General features: G+C 40.0%; 3 protein-coding genes across 4 annotated transcripts; 2 read left to right on the forward strand and 1 right to left on the reverse strand.

Annotated features, from left to right (window-relative positions):
- The first annotated feature begins 603 nt into the window (after positions 1-603).
- Positions 604-4,207, forward strand: LOC134072578 (2-iminobutanoate/2-iminopropanoate deaminase-like). 2 transcript variants are annotated; one of them, XM_062529333.1, is made up of 6 exons: positions 608-774; positions 1,564-1,669; positions 1,873-1,927; positions 2,556-2,624; positions 3,765-3,820; positions 3,957-4,207. In XM_062529333.1, exons 1-6 carry the CDS (start codon positions 710-712, stop codon positions 4,035-4,037), a joined length of 432 nt encoding a protein of 143 aa, XP_062385317.1. In that variant the 5' UTR covers positions 608-709; the 3' UTR covers positions 4,038-4,207. The 2 variants fall into 2 exon arrangements, with proteins under 2 accessions (XP_062385318.1, XP_062385317.1); XM_062529334.1 differs by lacking the exon at positions 2,556-2,624 and having other exon boundaries at positions 604-774.
- Positions 4,208-6,744: 2,537 nt separating this feature from the next.
- LOC134072920 (protein TsetseEP-like) lies at positions 6,745-11,349 on the reverse strand. The gene is made up of 4 exons (XM_062529804.1): positions 11,085-11,349; positions 9,030-9,281; positions 7,334-7,555; positions 6,745-6,958 (listed from the first exon to the last, which is right to left on the reverse strand). Exons 1-4 carry the CDS (start codon positions 11,227-11,229, stop codon positions 6,939-6,941), a joined length of 639 nt encoding a protein of 212 aa, XP_062385788.1. The 5' UTR covers positions 11,230-11,349; the 3' UTR covers positions 6,745-6,938.
- A 1,086-nt stretch (positions 11,350-12,435) lies between these two features.
- Positions 12,436-15,687, forward strand: rpl30 (ribosomal protein L30). The gene is made up of 5 exons (XM_062529578.1): positions 12,436-12,543; positions 12,659-12,707; positions 13,225-13,370; positions 14,019-14,149; positions 15,584-15,687. Exons 2-5 carry the CDS (start codon positions 12,687-12,689, stop codon positions 15,637-15,639), a joined length of 354 nt encoding a protein of 117 aa, XP_062385562.1. The 5' UTR covers positions 12,436-12,543; positions 12,659-12,686; the 3' UTR covers positions 15,640-15,687.
- Positions 15,688-19,371: the final 3,684 nt, after the last annotated feature.

Consider the following 19,371-nt stretch of genomic DNA (forward strand, 5'->3'; position numbering starts at 1 on the left):
GGGAGAGTGCAATCGTCAATGCTTGAAGTAACAAAGGTGAATTCCAACAGCATAACAGGCCATTTTGGCACATTTTTCGTCGGCACTACTTACACGTTTGCTTGTGTTGCTCATTCCATGATTGCCCTATGCTTACAAGCTATACCTCATTGTAAAGGTGACAAATCAACGTTAAAAATGATATGAAACACTTTACTGGTTGGTATTACTAAAGGGGAAATATAATGGGCCAAAGTCAAGTTTCCTTTCTTTTTGTGAGCAGTTTAGTTGATATACTATCTGATGTTATTGTGCTGATGAAATATGGTATATTTACAAAAGTAGAAATCCTTCCCACACACCTGCAGAAGAAAACAAAGGCACAGTCAATCTATTAGACGCCAGTCTAGGAGACTGGTTTGTCTATCTTGGCAACAGGCAATTGTATAGATGACATAAGTGACCCTCACCTAAGGGACAATGCTGAAAGCACAATTGGTTCCTGATACGTAAAACACACAATTGGCTCCTGTCATGCTAGATCATCTTGCGTGAAATTAGTTAGGAGTAGGAAGTAGACGCAATGTGTTGAAATCAAACATTTACTAGCCTATTTCATGGGCGGGTCAAAGGGTATACTTAAGCTTATTGCAGTAGCCTTGTTTCTGTAGTCGACATTGTTGTGACAGTTGCTGAGGTGGAGACCGGTCATTTTCTAACCACAGTTACAATGGATGCTATTCGGAGGACAATACCATACACACCTAAAGCACCCCTACGACAAGGAGTCAACAGGTAGGTTACAGCAGTTTGAAGCTCAAGCAATTAGGCTACTTGGACAACATAATGGTGCTTAGCCATAGCCTTCACACATGTGAGTTGCCAAGCTAGCCAATGATTGTCACTACAATACAATGGATATCATTACCTGTCTGACCAAGGTACAGACCTGTCAAAGTCTTTTTGCTAGGGATTTGCATATCATAATATTTTACTACCTCGAGTATTTGTCTTGCATCTGTTGAGATAAATATGACTGCATTGCATGCAGTGTTGGGTGAAATTGCCTGCAATGTTACATATTGTACAGCAGGGGGCAGGGTCTCTTCCCACTTTACCTGCCCTCCACTGTGGGTGCCTCTCAACATCTCTCCTCGATCCTCGAGGGGCGTTCCCACTGATCTATAACTAACACTGGATAGACTATCCCATTGTTGCCGCCCCATCATTCTTTATGTAGTTCAGTGAGGATCGAGGCCCGAGGAGCGAGGGAGGACGTATAAAAGCCCAAATGAGAGGCACCTAGCGTATGCAGGAAAGATTCCTTCATTCCTCTTCTTGTGCTTCACTGAAAGTTGCCCCTTCCCACTACCATTGTTGTCTTTTGTGACCAGACTGGTGCACTACAGTTTTGGACTCCCATCTGCCAACTGTGGAATTGAGTTGATTTTGAAACGTATCGCTGTGGCCCCTAGTGTGATGGTTATGGGATTTGGCACACACCTTTGTAGTGTGACACAGCCTTGACTGAGGTGTTCAAATATGAATTAATGAACTGATTGATGTATGTTGTTGTTTCTGCAGTCAGGCTGTGGTGGTTGACCGGACCATGTACATATCTGGACAGCTGGGAGTGGACACGGCATCTGGGCAGATGGTTCCTGGAGGGGTGCAAGCTCAGGCCAAACAGGTGAGACACATCTGAAGAGTGTTCTGGGAAAAGGCCTCCTTTTCTTACAGCTATAGGACAACATGCTACCTAAAGCCTTCAAGTGTTCTCCACAATTATACTCTTTTATAAGTTTGCAAGATATTAACAGTAGCATCCTCTCCAATCTCTGTATATATTCAGTATTTATAACACTGTAACAGAGGTATCATTCTGTCTCTTAGGCACTCACCAACATGGGTGAGATTCTGAAGGCTGCTGGGTGTGGCTATGAAAATGGTAAAGCATTAAATGTATTTATACATTTTCTTCCATATTAAAACTAGATGTACCACAGAGCGGTACAAAATATGACCGTGGCGACCGTTGCCCAGTCCTGCACATTTTCTCTGCAAAATGTAATCACGCCAGTCAATTAGTCTCCATCTCCAATTCCATCCCCTAGTTTTGGCCTAGAGTGTGTGCATGTGAGCTTGTTTTGGTGCATATGCGTGCTTCTGTGTGTGTGGGTTCGCTTGTGAGTGTGTGGGGGTAATTGGGTATGTGTTAATGTGTGTGTGTTTACCTATGTGTGTGTGTGTGTGTCCATGTGCCTGCTTGTCTGCATGTGTGTGTGTGTGTGTGTGTGTGTGTGTGTGTGTGTGTGTGTGTGTGCGCGTGCAGTTGTGTGTGCGTACATGTGGGTGTGTTTATGTTTGTGTGTATGTGTGTGTGTGATTACAAAGCATTGTTTTTTCCTATTCATTTTTGACTATATGGCACTATACCTCAACTGAGTGGATTTTGGATGTGTTGACATGGCTCCTGGAGAGGAGGGGGGCGACCATAGGATCAAAACAAAAAACTCTTCACTGTGTGTTGGTCATAATAAGACTCCCTCTCACACCAGTTAATTATTTTTTTGCAGTTGTCAAGACAACTGTCCTTTTGGCTGACATGAACGATTTCAACAATGTCAACGAAATGTATACGCAGTGTAAGTAAAGGAGTCCTGTAAACTGGAGAACACCAGTAGGCCTCCACGTGGGCTATAGACAGACACTGATGTCAATGTCAGGCAGTTAACATTTAGACAGAGCTGCAGGTCAACATTGTTCAGTAAATCTCTTTGAAATGATATAAAACCTCACTTTCCAGAACGTGAAAATAAGCTGTATACATTGCACATATAAATTTATATTTTCTTTGCTCTAATTCCCTAGTTTTAAAATATGTAATGGGTTGATTCTAACACTTGTACACAGACCTGTCAGTTCATTCCTCCAAATTGATTGATGGATCCTCTAACCCACCTTGGATTGTAGTTTTCTGCGCATACTGTATGCTGCTATTCAAATAATTCTGTTGGATCAAAGGCATACTACAGCACTACTATCATACATACTAGAAGTGGTAGTATTACTTTGGACAAAAGTGTCTGGCAAATCACATGACCATAACCAAGTACTAACACCTGGTAGTGAGCAATTGCAACTTCATTGTTGCATTCATTTTCTTTGTTTACTTGGGATTTTGGTACATCAAGGTAACACTGACCCATTTCCAGTAAATGCCTTAACACATCTCCACTATATGCATGGCCCATCTCTTGGTGGACATGGTGACAGTGGCATGCTGGGCATTCTTTATTGACACAGTTCACAGGTGTAACAGTAGCCATGGGTCTGTGTGTAAGTGGAGCCAGGGAAGTGCTATGAAATCTAAGCCTTATCCTCCAGGACTGAGGACTACCTGTCTATGTGTGCAGACTCCCACCTCCGGGAACTTTCCATGACCCAAGTCTTAGACTGGGAATGGGGCAGAGCATAACCTCCAGGCACCTGCCATTTCTTTAATGCCTCTTCTGGTCTTTTGAGATATTAACATCTAAGAGCTGATAGTTTACATATAGACAAGGTGTCATCCTATTTGTTGCCTAAGACAACAGAATTACGACATGCATGCAATTGACAGCATGTGAAGAGGTCTCGATGCCTGATGTGCTTAAAAAAGTATTTGAGTCGAAACCTCCCTCAAATAAAGCCATTTTACTTGGCTTTACATTACAACTAGATCACTCATTTTCATCACTCATAGTGTGCACAAGCCCCTAAAATTCACACCTTTTTTCTCTTAGTTTTCAGCAGCAACTATCCAGCCAGGGCTGCTTATCAGGTTGCTGCATTACCGAGGGTAAATATGTTTACTCTGTGGAGGTATATAGAACTCCACATACTCTGACCCCTTCTTGTATCTCTTTCATTGATATTTAGCATATTACTGCAAAAGATTCAATCACTGACCCCCATCTCTATCCTTTTCTCTGCAGGGTGGTCTTGTAGAGATTGAAGCAGTGGCTGTTGTGGGGCCCATCACCAATGCTTTCGGCCCAAACATGCATAAATTGTAAATAAACTGAAGATAAAACTAATATCATGCTTTTAGGCCTACATAAAGGCAAAACATTGTGTGGACAGTGGTCTTGCATCATGCCATTCTTTTTATGAGAACTTTAATGTATGCAATTGTGTGTATTCTCTGAAACTATACTGGTACTTTTTAAAGCATTGAGGCAAAGTCTGTGAAGTTGTGGGAACTTTTAGAGCAATGTTGCTGTTGGATGATCATGACTATTTGCTTACTGATGTTTTAAGTTCACCAGAAGAGAAAATGTCGACCATTCTCATCTATGAGAATGTGCCAGAAACAAGCACAATATTTAGGACCACTTGCACACATTGCCCGAAAAGCTTCTCCATGTGTCATCAGCTTAACATTACATTATCTACTTAAAATTGACTACTAAATAACTACTCGAAAGTAATTGGTATAGACACCGATCTTAACCAACACAGGGTCTTCATTGACATCTGCTCGATCCATTGCTTTACCACACCTGCAATTGGGCCAGTGACTGAACAAACCGTGGGGAAAAGCCACATGCTTCAACAGCATCTTCTGCAGCTCAGTTAGGCAGACAAGCTGACATACGACACTGGTGTTGACAGATATGCATCAAACATTAACAACAGGCAACAAGAAGATCCTTCTTGGAGATGGAAGAATAATGTAAATACAGTAGTTTCCTGTTTATTAGCCGCATTGTGTATAAGCCGCAGGGCAGTGTTTTATGCAAGTTAGAAGACACAAAACCAATAATACCATATTAACTGCACCCATGTATTAACCTCATACCTGAAAAAATTGAGCAAAATCAATGTATAACCCGCGGCTAATTGTCGGGAAATTACGGTACTTAACATTTCATATGGGTTCAGAGATGCAAATGAGTTGATCCCATTTTGCCCTCATATCCTTGCCAGTATGACTGGCATCAACTTACTTTCAGGCTCAACAGGCACATTTTCAGACGACCCCTTTATTTCAGGTTTCTGGAAAGGACATTGGATAGAAGGACATTTAAATCATTGCAAATTATTTGGCTTTGAATTGCTTAAATTGAATTGGACCATTTGTAAGGAAGTAACAATGCAATATAGCCTAAATTATGTGTTAAATACAAGAAAGTGTAGAGAGATGAAGTCTGTCTGTTCCAAATGACAAAATATTGACTTCTGCATAGAAAAAGTCAAACTTTCACAGCAAAGCGGGTCTTTTAAAGAAGTTAAGTGATATAACAATATAATTGATAGTATCTGATGTTATTGTGCTGATGAAATATGGTATGTACAAACGTAGAAATCCTTCCCACACACCAACAGAAGAAAACAAAGGCACAGTCAATCTATTAGACTCCAGTCTAGGAGACTGGTTTGTCTATCTTGGCAACAGGCAATTGTAATAGATGACCCTCACCTTAGGGACAACGCTGAAAGCACAATTGGTTCCTGATAAGTTTAACCTCACTTGGTAAACTAAATCCACTATATAAATGGGGTCTAAATATCCATTCCTGTACTCAGGCTTAATTTATATCTTTTATATCTAAACCGCTCACAAAAAGTAAGGAAACTTGACTTTGGCCCATTATATGTCCCCTTTAGTAATACCAACCAGTAAAGTGTTTCATATCATTTTTATCGTTGATTTGTCACCTTTACAATGAGGTATAGCTTGTAAGCATAGGGCAATCATGGAATGAGCAACACAAGCAAACGTGTAAGTAGTGCCAACAAAAAATGTGCCAAAATGGCCTGTTATGCTATTGGAATTCACCTTTGTTACTTCAAGCATTGACGATTGCACTCTCCCACAGAAATGGGGAAAACAAAACATGTTAGGCATACATTTGTTCATTTTATACTCAGGGTCCTCAGTAGCGTGTAGAGGATCCATATGCAGCCACAACAGCTTGGCACCTTCTTCTCATGCAGGTCACCAACCTGGCTACATTCTGCTGTGGGGTGACATCTCCCTAACTCGAAAGACAGACCTTGTTATCATTGAAGGCAACCATCATGCAGTTAGATACCGGGATGAGATTCTGGAGCCAGTGGCAATTCCATATCTCCAGAATATGGGACCAATTGCCATCCTCCAGGATGACAACGCTCGCCCCCATAGAGCTGGGATCATCAGAGAGTACCTCCATAATTTGGGAGTGGAGAGGATCTAATGGCCTGCCGTGAACACTTGTGGGATCAGCTTGGGCATGCTGTACGTGCCAGAGTCACCATCAAAACCAGGTTGGCTGACTTAACAGATCCTTATCGAGGAATGGAATGCCATCCCACAGCAGAATGTAGCCAGGTTGGTGACCAGCATGAGAAGAAGGTGCCAAGCTGTTGTGGCTGCATATGGATCCTCTACACGCTACTGAGGACCCTGACACTGAGTATAAAATGAACAAATGTATGCCTAACATGTTTTGTTTTCCTCATTTCTGTGGGAGAGTGCAATCGTCAATGCTTGAAGTAACAAAGGTGAATTCCAACAGCATAACAGGCCATTTTGGCACATTTTTCGTTGGCACTACTTACATGTTTGCTTGTGTTGCTCATTCCATGATTGCCCTATGCTTACAAGCTATACCTCATTGTAAAGGTGACAAATCAACGATAAAAATGATATGAAACACTTTACTGGTTGGTATTACTAAAAGAGAGATATAATGGGCCAAAGTCAAGTTTCCTTACTTTTTGTGAGCAGTTTATATCAATTTTGATAAAATATAAATACATCCATCTGCTATCGATACACCGATAAAGCAAAAATATAGTTGAGTTGAATCGAATAGCTGCTCGACTGCCTCTACATGTTCCCTGTGGATTGACAGTCTCACTTTTGCACATTGAGAAATTTGGGGAGCATCATGGGATTGTGTGAGCATAAGTCCATCTCTGGTGCAGTCTTACGATCCCTCCTTGGGACCTGGAAGAGAGGATAGGGAATAACGTCAATGTGTTGAGTGTAATGTACTGCTGGAGTGTTGAGTGTAGTGTACTGCTGGAGTGTAGTATACTGTAGTGTACTGCTGGAGTGTTGAGTGTAGTGTACTGCTGGAGTGTAGCTTACTGTAGTGTACTGCTGGAGTATTGAGTGTAATGTACTGCTGGAGTGTATAGCATACTGTAGTGTACTGCTGGAGTATTGAGTGTAATGTACTGCTGGAGTGTTGAGTGGAATGTACTGCTGGAGTGTAGTACTGTAGTGTACTGCTGGAGTGTAGAGTGTAGTGTACTGCTGGAGTATGGCAGAACAGAGAGCCAGGATGCTCATTTCTCACTAAATAGGTTTTTCTCTCACCTTCTTCACCTTCAGGTTTTTCTTTTGGTTGCTCATCTTTTGAGGGGTCTTTTGGTTGCTCATCTTTTGAGAGGTCTTTTGGTTGCTCATCTTTTGAGGGCTTTGGTTGCTCATCTTTTGAGGGCTTTGGTTGCTCATCTTTTGAGGGGTCTTTTGGTTGCTCATCTTTTGAGGGCTTTGGTTGCTCATCTTTTTGGGACTCAGGGTTATTTGTTACCCCCCCTAATGAAGATGAAAGTAGAGAATGATTGTCATCATTACTAACATAAGATAAGATAAGATAAGATAAGATAAAACTTTATTTGTCCGTAAAACGGAAATTTGGTTTACATAATCTGCCAGATGACAAGACACAGACACACAACATATCAACATACAGTAAACATTCATTATAAAGGGTAGTCTGTAATCTATTTAAAATGTTTTAAGTGTAACATCCACTTGTTTATTTTGGAAGTTTAGCATAGGCCCTAATCATTAAACTAAACTGTGAACCAGATAACAGTTTTTAAAACAAAACGTTGAAAGGAAAGTCGGACAAAAAAAATGGACCTACAGGTTGTCTAATGATTTCATCAGCATTTTAAGAAAAAATACAGAATTGAATCGACTGTATGGTAGCCATCTGGCACCATTTGCTGTCCTCTTAGAAAGTTTCACATTGCAAACTGCAGGTTTTGTTGTCACAGCCAGCTCAGGCTGATGTCAATGACAGCTCTACCTGCCAACATCACACCTTCCTTTCCTCTGGTGTCAAGCACTGTGTCTCATCAAACAAGCTCCTGTGACTCTTAGTTAACCTCAAAGCACCCTTCAACTACTATTATGAAGTCATTCAAAATGTACTAAGCAAATAATTACAGCCTAGAAACTGCAAGCCTTTGTTGCTTATCCGCAGATGGTCAATGTAATGTCTTGGCAATTTTGCATTATATAAACGGGAACCATCTGTTATATTCAGCTACATTTGCATTATACCAGCAATTAGCATTTACATATATACATGTATCTACAGCCCAGGGAAGCAGCAAATTGTGGGATGTACAAAAATGTCACTAACATTCCATGTGACTGTTCCCTTTGGGTTTTGGTTAAAGACAGCTCCTAATAAGTAATTAGATATCAAGCTGTGACAGACGACATATTTTGAATTGAGTGCATGTGTACCCTCTGTCCTACTGCCACATTTGAAAAGGGTTTTCAGGTTAATAACTACCCTTGTGAGTTAATTAAAATACGACAACCGGCTTGTGTACTGGAAACCCATAGTAACACAGCCTGTAGCATGGAAGAGTAGTCCTGGGGGGGAGGACGGAGTCACGGCACAAGTAACTCTCCAAATGCTTCAGTCTCTAGAAACTATAGAAGTGTTTCTTCTCTCTTGCCTCTGCCATATCTCTTCCTCTGAATAGTAAGTGTCAAGTTGTAATGGCATGAGCTATATATTTTCTTTTCTTTAGCACAGAATAATGACGTTTCGGCCGTGTGGTCTGAAACGTTATTATTCTGCGCTAAAGAAAAGAAAAGAAAACTAAAAAGAAGGATTTCAAGTGTGCTAACCTTTTTCCATTTTTTATGATTTACCCTTGTTCTGCACTTTGACCTGGGATGTGCACAAACTTTTTTACCATAACCACATGAGCTATATCCCTCCACATTTAAAAGTGTTATGTAAAGGTAAAGGTGAGATCCTCACCTTTTGGTGGGGTGGATGGCCCAGAAGGGTTATCCTTATCAGGGTTGTCAGGCGCATCCTTCGGGACATCTTCCTTCTTCGGTGGTGGGTTTTTGTCAGGCTCATCCTTCGGGACATCTTCCTTCTTCGGTGGTGGGCTTTTGTTAGGGGCAGGGGTGTCAAGATTATCTTTCTTTGGGCTGTCCTTAGGGTTTTCTGGTGTTTTATCTGATTTCCCTTTGTCCTCTGAAGAAATGCCACCATTTCCATTTGCTGCGAATGTAAGTGCAACAGAGCGGAATTTATTACAGGGATTTTTTTTTACCCATCTTAAGGTCCTATCAGACAACCAATTAAAGGTACACTATGCAAGATTTTCAACTTTACAAAGCCAATTAAATGGTAACCAAACTTGCAACAGGTGAATTGTTCATCTAGCATAGCTATACAGCATTGACATAGCGAGTACCAACAGAACCAGCCATGCAACTCTCAAGAGCGGCACCCCCCAAATCTTACAGGAATCATGAAACATTACCCAGTTAGTAGATAGCCTAAAGCACTTTTTGCCTTTTGTTAATCCATCACCTCCAAAACAAAAGCATTTGCACGTGTGTACAGGGGGGATAAGTCACAAGAAGTAACACATACAGTACATCGTGGCTCTACAGGGAACTCTACAATCACCAAAAATACCTAAACCTGCATAGTGTAGGCCTACCTTTAAACTACAATCAAAGCAAATAGTTTTCAACAAGGAGCATTGTCATTGACAGGTGACAAGTCGATGTTTCAACATCCCTGTGATGCTTACACAGGTAACCAAATCTATCCTGACCCATGAAGACAAGCACAAACAAATAAACAGACAATGGGTCAATATAAGGTCAGACAGGATCAGACATTGAGGGCTTAGATTCATCACTTGTAGTTTTATAAGTCATCGAACATTCCAAAACATCCCACTATATGACAGAACTAACTTCTATAACTATGTCTCCACAGAACATAAAATATGACTGTGTGACTGTTAAGCAAGTTGTTATTTGAACATACCGAAATACAGACTTTGTGAATTCAGAGTAGGTCTCTAAATGATATCAACAACAACCACAAATATAATGTGCACAATCGTAGGCCCTATGGAATGTTGGCCAATGGTCAAGCTTATAATTATGACAAGAATAGAGTGTGTGGTGTGGTGTGGTGGATTGAAGTGATGGGGGAAGGACATGATGAGGTGTACTATGTAAATCATCACACCTGTAATGACCTCACAACCTCAGGATTTACATTAGATCATCAAGTAACACAGCTGACTTCTATTAAACAGCGACAGAGTTCATGGATGTTATGCTCTCTCACTTTCGTGTTATTCTCAACACTTCTGTAACCCCACTTGAAACCACATACAACAAAAATTATTTCAGCACAACTTAGGTGGCATCCTTGTAAACAAAGGTGACAACATTTACCACATTGTGTTGATTGTAACAGCCTCACTCAGCTGAATCAGTACCATACAGGTGATGCTCAACTGATCCAGGAAAGTAAGCAACTATGCAGGGTGTTGAATTTCTGGCTGAAACTAAAGATGTTACACTATCTCTGCCCATGTAACAGTTTCTAAGGGGGAGAGGCATTGAGCAGGTCGAGTCAATTAATTCCCCACTTTAATTAGAGGATTTGTTTGTCAATATTAGCAAACACACTAAGCAGGAAGTCCCACTCCTGAGTGCCCTCTCCCTTCATCATACAGACAGCCTACTGTTGACCAACTTGGGTAGGCCTACAGTAAGTCTAGCAAGGTCCATCGACTTTGAGAACAGCTTATCCTTATTTCAAATGTAAGAAAACTAAATTTCGTGCTAAGCCCAAGCAGCTACGTAGGCTATACTTTCCTTTCTTTACACAATCATGTTTTCAGGTAGGCTAGGCATACTTAAAGAAATCAAGGTTACAAATGCGGAATAAAGTACACTACAAAAACATGCGCAACACATCAGTGACTTGACACTAATAGGCTAAAGTTTTCTTATGATTCCTGGATTTCAAGAAAAATCGCAACATGCCCACCTTTACTTGATCCATTACTCTCCTCTTTTGAGCTTAGATCTTGTCCTGCGGTATTGCTAGAAGCACACCCCATTCTATAAAAACATATATTCCGAATACGACAGAAAAGCCAGAGGTCCTTAATGTCCGAGCCGATAACGTGCATAGATGTTCGCTGTCACTCTGCGCTGCTGCGAGTCTACGCAGTCCTCTGCCCCGCTCAAATGAAATTATTGGAATAGGCTACTGCTCCAGTCAACCGCGCAGTTCTTGCGCATGATCAAGTTAAAACTCACCGGCAGAGGATTTGTTGTGTTCGGTTACCATAAGCATCCAGCATAAAAACACACTTGGCAGGAACTACACATTTCGTTTCCGCTGTCGAAAGATATAACAGACCTATTGATAATAGATTATATTCCATTATTGAACAACGTAGATGACCTATTAGAATTTGGGGGGAGGGTTAAACCTGGGTCAGTAGGTAAAAACCTCTCAAACGCATGACTTTCCTCTCGAGCTAAACAAACAACAGGGGCATTCTTTTTTTTACTTTTACCACACACCACCCTCCTAACTTAGAACACCAAATGATGCACTGAACATGGTTTTCCAAGTGGGAGTCCAGGGCCACATAATTTTCTTTATAATGAAGTTGAGATTTATTATTTTTTAAATGTATTTTTACAGATGATGACCCTTTTCATAAGCAAACTCGCCTATGTCTATTTTCTCCGCCTCACATCAACAGCTTGAATCACTTCACTCAGGTGGTCAATGGAGGGCTAAGAAGTAGGCTATCTTAAAATATTAGGCTATCTTTTTGACAGTGAAGCCAGACCATCCATTAATAGGGTACATAGTACCTTTTCACAATATACATTTTTGTGCTGATCTTGTAGGCCTACCACATAAGGTGGTAGAACATCTATCAGACAGTAGGCCTATAGGCTATGTAGCCTACATTTAAATACACATAATGCAGCCTATTCTTATCTTAGAGCTAAGTGAACCCTTAAATGACAGTCTGTCCCTAATACAAGTGGTTAAATATTGGAGAAATAGCACTGTATAGCATTACAGAAAAGGTGAATAAATAAACAAACAAACAAACAAACAAACAAACTAATAAACAGATTTAGGAACTAAGGCATAGGCCTACAGTTAGTAGGCAGGCTGCATTAATGTTGTGTTACAGCAAAGTTAATAACAGCAATGCAAACAATAGCCTACGTAATCATAATGTGATTATATTTCATTTAAATGGAAGTTTAACATTAACAATTGTAGTCTACATCAATGGATGACTATTGATGTTAAGGCCCACCACATCATAGATAGGCCTCAAATAAAGCTTTACGCATCACATTCTACCACAGCGCCTTCATTCTTCCTCTCGCGATGACAGCCATAGGTCGTTCAACCGCGGTGCACCCTGGGATGTTCTTTCTCTCCGAGGCCATATTGGGAGTATCAGCCTGTGGGTTTCTCTCTGTATTTATATGAAAAATAACGCATATTTAATCTATGTACAGTATTCTTAGTGGAGATATGAAGGAAATTATAACATGTGCTTTTTGTCTGTTTGTGTTTAGGCTGGCCCGAGTGGACTAAACGGCAACGATGGTGGCCACAAAGAAAACAGTGAGTAGTCGCGGCTGCTGTCCATGCGTTAGCGCACTTAGCTGGCTGGCTATGCCACTTCACGTGGATTCGTAGCTGGCTAGATGGCTAGCTAGCATCAGATGTATAGCTTTCAAACTTGGTTAGTTGTCGAACTCGCTTGATAAATCATGTTGTCCACTACGTTCACTACATAGACACCGCGCTGAAAGGAATGTCACTCTTGTATTTGTATGTTCGACTGTATCTAAAACGACGATGACGTGATCACGGTAACCTGTTTTTGACTGCAACGTTATCGTTAGCTGGTTGATAAAGATGATCATTGTGCCAACGTGTATATCCATTAAAGACTAACGTTAGTTAAATAAGTGGTAAGCACGACTCTGCTTTTGTGTTACTTTTTGCGTGTGTTGAAGTCAGTTGTACAGGCTCATCATGAAGGATCTGTATTGGAAACAACAGCAGTAACAGTCAGTGATTGGTAATAGTGGGGTGCAGATGATAACTGCTAATCAGTCTTCTCTTTTCTTTTCAGAAAAAGTCCCTGGAGTCCATCAACTCCCGACTCCAGTTGGTGATGAAGAGCGGTAAATATGTGCTGGGATACAGACAGTCCCAGAAAATGATCCGTCAGGGCAAAGCCAAGCTGGTTATCCTAGCCAATAACTGCCCAGCTCTGAGGTAGGTTGTGTGTGCATACAGGACGTCCTTATCACCTTTGTGGCATATTGTAGCATTTTATGAATAGAGCCACTGAGATGCCTACAGAAACATGCAAATGCTGGAAATGTATCTCCAGGTAGTGTGTGATGGCGCTGAAGGTAGTGTTCCTCAGATGATGGACTAGATACAGTTGCCATGCCATGAAACAGTGCTATTGCTGGGCGCTGTAGCTCTTTATGGGTGATTGAATCCTGGCTGACAGTGGTTGTTTTAGCATCGTTTTAGTAGTAATGTAAGTCCATTCTGTACAATTGACACTTAAGCAATAAGCCTCGACTCGAGTCCATAGTTTATGCTGATTTTAGAACAACTAAGGGGGGTTTATATGCCTTAAAAAACTACGGACTCTGTAGTAAACTACGGACTCGACTGGCTTATTGCTTAATTCCACCACAAGTGTCAGTTGTACAGAACGGTGTTACATGCCTAGAATTCGTACGAAACATGGTGACCTTACGTTATGGATGCTAGTTTTTCCTCTGTCTGTGGTGGTGTTAATCATCACTGGGTGTGTGATGGTCATTGTTTGGAAGCCTGTTGTTGCTTGTAGTTTTGACTTACTGTATTAGAACACCACATTAGTTTTTTTTGTTTGTTTCCCCTCAGAAAATCAGAGATTGAGTACTATGCCATGTTGGCCAAGACTGGTGTCCACCACTACAGTGGCAACAACATTGAGCTGGGGACAGCCTGTGGAAGATATTACAGAGTGTGCACACTGGCCATCATCGATCCCGGTAAGTTGTTGCAATGTGCTCCACTTACAATATATCCTTCCCAAGCTGGTAGTTGTATGAAAAGCAAATGGCAACCACTACATGCCATTTATCTTGATATTGCCTCACTTTTGTGATGAAATGTAAGAACATGTTGTGGAACCCAGCTGTTTGATGTGCCAAAGTTTTATGACATAGCTTGGCTTTTTCTCATTGCGCATTCCTTGGGTCTTGTTTTGCCTTGCACTGTTTGATCCAGCAGAGCATATCATGATAATAGTCAGCATAGTCATGTTACATGGACCAGCAATTCTGTGATGCTCAATGTATTTAAAGAGGGGAAAATACAGAAATTCATCGCAATATCCTTGAAACTTAATAAGAAAAGAATACCCCTAAATAGGCAGAAAGCAGGACTTTTCTCCTTCATTTCATATGCACCACCACGAGAAGTCCAATTTGTAAAACTAGATTTATAGATTAGAGGGTCAGTTAAAGAGACCCTATGCAACTTTCTGCAGGAGACGATCGCTCCTTGTTTACATCTGGAAGTCTGATACGAAGAACCACGCTTGCAATTTATATATTTAAATATAGCATATACATATATAAATATACACGCTAAAGCTGTCGGGGAAGCTCTGCAGAGAAAATGCAAGCATAAAACGAGCGAAAACGAAAAACGAAACCGAAACCAGAGATGAAATCGCTAATCCTGCATAGTTCCTCTTTAATGCATGGGAAGTCCAACACCTACACTAAATTCATGTTCATTTTGTATTATTTACGATTTCAGTGTAAACTTGGCAGAGCATCATTTTAAAACACAGGAGTCAGGTTTTGAGCATGTGGATCTTTGTGAAAAATATTCTTAAGGGATCTCATGCTTCACATGAAATTGAGTTCCAGTTCAGAAAAAGCCACGGTTGTTGAATATTAAGATAGATAGATAGATAGATAGATAGATACTTTATTGATCCCCAAGAAATTAACAAATTAAAAAAATAAATTGTGAGGTTAGCTCGGTGCTCAATTTCACCTGTCAGTGTTGATAGTTTATTGTCCTTGACCTGCACCCTACCAGGTTAAGATCTAGAAAAGTCAGCTGTTGGTCTGTGTTCTGGAACACAATATACCATACGAAGATCAAACTTTCCAGACCATTTTAATGCTGCTAATCAAAATTTGACTAATAGCAGGTGGCCTCATTTGAGCTCATGGTAATCTTCTCACAAAAAGGTGCATTCAGGGAGACTGAATGTCTGTTTGCACAAGGCTAGACAGACTTAGCTAATCTGTAAAAAACGATCACAGGTATTTGCTGACTGCTCCATTTACTTTGTGTGCGGTCTTGCATAGGGTACATGCTGTTTCAATAAATGCAAATGAAATGGCTTCAGACACCATCAGTGGATACCATCTCCTAATGGGTCTGTCTCTACTCTGTCTCCACAGGTGACTCTGACATCATCAGAAGCATGCCAGAGCAGCAACAACCAGGCGAGAAGTAAACGCTCTTCTCACGCTGCTGTTCTAAATAAAGTTGGTTAAATTGTCAAGGTCATTGCTGCTCTGCCTTTCATTATAAATGGATGCTGAGGTAGTCAGCCTTGGCTTTGTGTCATATTTCATGAGGCAAACTTATCACCTTTTGTGTATCAATATCAATCTAGGCCAGTGGTTCTCAAACTGTGTTACGGGTACAACTGGTGGTACGCAGACTCTTTGTTGTGGTACTCCGGGAGTCTACAAGATGTATATTTTTTTTTTTCATGAAGATAATATAATCACTTCAAATAACATAAACACATATTTAACATTTGTTACATTAAACTAGTTTTTTTTTTTTTTTTATCTTTCTTGGAAAAGAAAATGCAAAACTGTATGTAAAATACATTAAATTGGTCTACGCTACCGTATTTTAATGCTGGTCATAATGGTGGTACTTGGAAAGACAAATGTTCTCTCAGGTAGCACTCATTGTAAAAAGTTTGAGAACTGATCTAGGCCACCTATGAGATCCATGCAAATTCCAAGAATTAAGGATAATATATATATATATATATATATATATTTTAAGGAATGCTATACCCCACCAAGACCCATTCTTACTCTAACCATCTCTTTCTTGACCAACAAACCATCAAAGGCAACACGTGCTAGCCAATAAGACGCCAAGTTCTCTGCCGTTCTGAGGTGTAGGAGGCCGAAGAAGCAGAATATATTTATTATCTAAAGTTTACTGGAACCAGGCATAAACTCAACCCAGTTGACACCTTTTAACCCCTGTTAACCTCTCTGCATCCCTGATAATTAGTTGCAACAGTGCTGACTGGTTGTGTTGTCAGTGTTTTCTGAGCGTGGTAGTTTTGTTGGAGTTAAGGAAAGATTAAAGAAAATAGAGTAAAAATGTAATCAAGTGAACCCAGGGCAATTTGTTTTTTTAAGTGAACTGATTAAAAAAGGGCTATGCAACAGTACACAACTAAAGTAATACTCTTTGGTTGCTTTCACACGTTGTTATGGTCTGTTTGGATGTATCTTTCAGATCATGCAGAGGGAAAAAAATAGAACAGAGGCACACACTTCACTAGTGTACAGTATATCTTCATCAATGGTGTTGAGAGCCAAGATGTTAGAATGGAGAAGGATCAATAAGAGAGCCAGAACTGAAAAACAAGGCTATATGAAAAGAATAGGTTCTGCCTTTTAATTCATAAACACAATGGCCTCTTTGTTATTGCAAACAAGGGTGAGTAAAGATGCTTGGTTTATCACCAATTTTGAGACTCTTAATATTTATAAACTTTTGAATTAATGAATTTATACTCCTTGAATAAATAATTTAGCTATATAATGTGATATAAACTTTTTATTTTTTTGCATTTTGAAATTGAGCTGAGGAATCAGAATTGATGACATTTGAATAGATACTCAATCCAATTCATCAGTCCGGTTTCAATCTTGTCAAACAGCAGTTGACTGTTAAGCTTGGGTGAAGTCTTGTTATGCACCATTTTCTTCATTTTCTTCCATGGATTAAGACCCAGATAGTTTGCTGGTCATGTCAATGACTTGAAAGTTTTTCGTGAAGAAGAGTTTGCATTCTTTGCTCTATGGCAAGATACATCATCCTGAAAAAATGACTTCTGCAGCACCAAAACCCATTTCAATGGATGGAATGACAAAAGTGTCCAAAAGGAATCAGAAGAACAAGCGTTTTCATCTTTTCATTTTTTTTTTAATGAAAAATGACGTGTCAAATTATTCAGGCACTTCTTATATAATCAATGGAAGCATCTTTATTTGCCATCACAGCTCTCAAAATGTTTTTTATAACACCTACCAAGTCTCTCCATGTTTCCACAATGATTATGGACTGAACTTTTTTAGCAGCAACCTGGGTTTTGAGGCAAGAATTATTCTTTTTAATTTGGTGGCTTATTGCAGTTTGAATACACTTAAAATTAACAATTAATTAATTGGTTGTCCTTGTGTCTTTTGTTGTCCTTTTACCATAGATAGTCTTCATTGCCCTTTTGCCACTGACCATATAGGCTGGGTCATTGAGCCTCTTATATTGTTAGCATGTTTAAAACAGAATGTTGAGTGTTCTAGAAGTCCTGTAAAACAAAAACAAGTGGGAGGAGTTTATCTTTTAATTGTTAGAATATCTCCAGATGGTCTCCTCTTCCTATCGTTCAGACAAGACTACGTGTTTGATACCAGAGCTGATTATGAGTTGATATCCAAGATGTGCCTGGTATGAAGGGTGTGTGTGCCAAAAAACATTTGAGTAGCCTATCTGAGCGCTTAATCAATTGGACTGATTTGATATATATAATACAATTAACTGTTAATTAATTAAGACTTTGAACTTGAACTTCATGACACAGCAATGGTAAACAACGTTTTCTTAGAGGTAAACAACGTGAGAAAAACTAGATTGAGCTTGCTGATGGCATTACAGTTTTTGCCCGTTGCTTGAACACATTTGGCAAAACTTCGCTCACTGTGCCAAAACTCTACACACAAGTGAATATAACACAACACTAGGAAATAAACCTTTCACATCTATGCCAAATTGAAACTCTGCTATCAAAACCCAACCATCCTCTGTCAAAATGTAACTCTGGTGACAAAATGAAACACACTTGCATCATATGCATACACTTGCAAATCAGGAGGAATACACTAGTCTACTTTATATAAAACATATTTGCTTGAATACATCTAGCAAAACTTCACTCATTGTGCCAAAACTCTACACCCAAGTAAACATGACACAACACTGGGAAATATACCATTCACATCACCATTTCCAATGGCTAAACTGAGGGCTTTTTGTAGATGGCTGATTGGTGTTCAGCTTTGGAAGTAAGTGCGTGCAGGTGTGTATTTGAGAGGTTGCAATTACCCAATGTGTTTTGTATTTTGGATACATGTGTTTAACAAATGGTACTATGAGATTTCATTTTTGAACGAAGTGTCTTATGTATGACATAGAGAGTAGTATGCAGGACCAAGTGTCTCGCATAAAGGAGCAAGTGTGTTGTAGAATTACAACTAGAGTGCAAAGCAGCACTTTTGTTTAAGGTATAGGTACATGTGCTTGAGATTTGGCAACAAAACTTAAAGTTGTGTTACTTTAGTCTAAGCATGGGTCTATAGTGTTCAAGCAACAGGCAAAAACTGTAATGGGAATAACAGCTAAAATCATTGCAGTCATGGGTCCTGTTCTGCTCCAAGTGACCAGCAGGTGGCAGAGTTTATGGTTTTGATTAAGGTTTCTGTAATAGATATTTAGTCTGAACTTCAAAAGTATAGGACTTTGATTAGTTGTTGCAGTTCAACTTTACTTGAGTACAATTGTCCAGAAAAGAGTGATATTCACTGCTGGATGCTCAGCACATCACATCTACACATCCTACAGATTGCTGAATTCAACCACCACTGTGACACTAATTTCTTTGTAATGATATCAGGAAACACACCTTTCCCTGTGGTGGCTGCTTGGAAGCTGATGCATATTGGGGCAACTAGAATGATGAGCTGTTTCCTTGCATACACACACATCCAGGGTTCATTCTCACGTTGGTCAGTCTCATGTGCAGGAGTGCGGTCTGCCCAGCGCCTCTGGGGTCAATACTCCCTTCTGACTCATTAAAATTACGTAACCCCAGAGTGGGAATATTCATTTCATAACATGATTTTATTTCTGTGTCTTGGCGCCTTTGGCTTGT

Source organism: Sardina pilchardus, chromosome 24 (genome assembly GCF_963854185.1).
Source record: "Sardina pilchardus chromosome 24, fSarPil1.1, whole genome shotgun sequence".
In the NCBI taxonomy this organism is placed as follows: Eukaryota; Metazoa; Chordata; class Actinopteri; order Clupeiformes; family Clupeidae; genus Sardina; species Sardina pilchardus.

What these genes read in the sequence shown, in the direction of transcription:
- LOC134072920 (XM_062529804.1), bottom strand. Translation starts at nt 11,229, where the DNA reads ATGCACGTTATCGGCTCGGACATTAAGGACCTCTGGCTTTTCTGTCGT. An exon ending in GAGTAATGGATCAAGTAAAG is followed by an intron (nt 9,282 to 11,084) that starts GTGGGCATGTTG and finishes TTACATTCGCAG; the next exon opens with CAAATGGAAATGGTGGCATT. An exon ending in GCCATCCACCCCACCAAAAG is followed by an intron (nt 7,556 to 9,029) that starts GTGAGGATCTCA and finishes CATCTTCATTAG; the next exon opens with GGGGGGTAACAAATAACCCT.
- rpl30 (XM_062529578.1), top strand. Translation starts at nt 12,687, where the DNA reads ATGGTGGCCACAAAGAAAACA. An exon ending in TGGTGGCCACAAAGAAAACA is followed by an intron (nt 12,708 to 13,224) that starts GTGAGTAGTCGC and finishes TTTTCTTTTCAG; the next exon opens with AAAAAGTCCCTGGAGTCCAT. An exon ending in AATAACTGCCCAGCTCTGAG is followed by an intron (nt 13,371 to 14,018) that starts GTAGGTTGTGTG and finishes GTTTCCCCTCAG; the next exon opens with AAAATCAGAGATTGAGTACT.
- LOC134072578 (XM_062529333.1), top strand. Translation starts at nt 710, where the DNA reads ATGGATGCTATTCGGAGGACAATACCATACACACCTAAAGCACCCCTA. An exon ending in TGGGTGTGGCTATGAAAATG is followed by an intron (nt 1,928 to 2,555) that starts GTAAAGCATTAA and finishes ATTTTTTTGCAG; the next exon opens with TTGTCAAGACAACTGTCCTT. An exon ending in CAACGAAATGTATACGCAGT is followed by an intron (nt 2,625 to 3,764) that starts GTAAGTAAAGGA and finishes TTTTTCTCTTAG; the next exon opens with TTTTCAGCAGCAACTATCCA.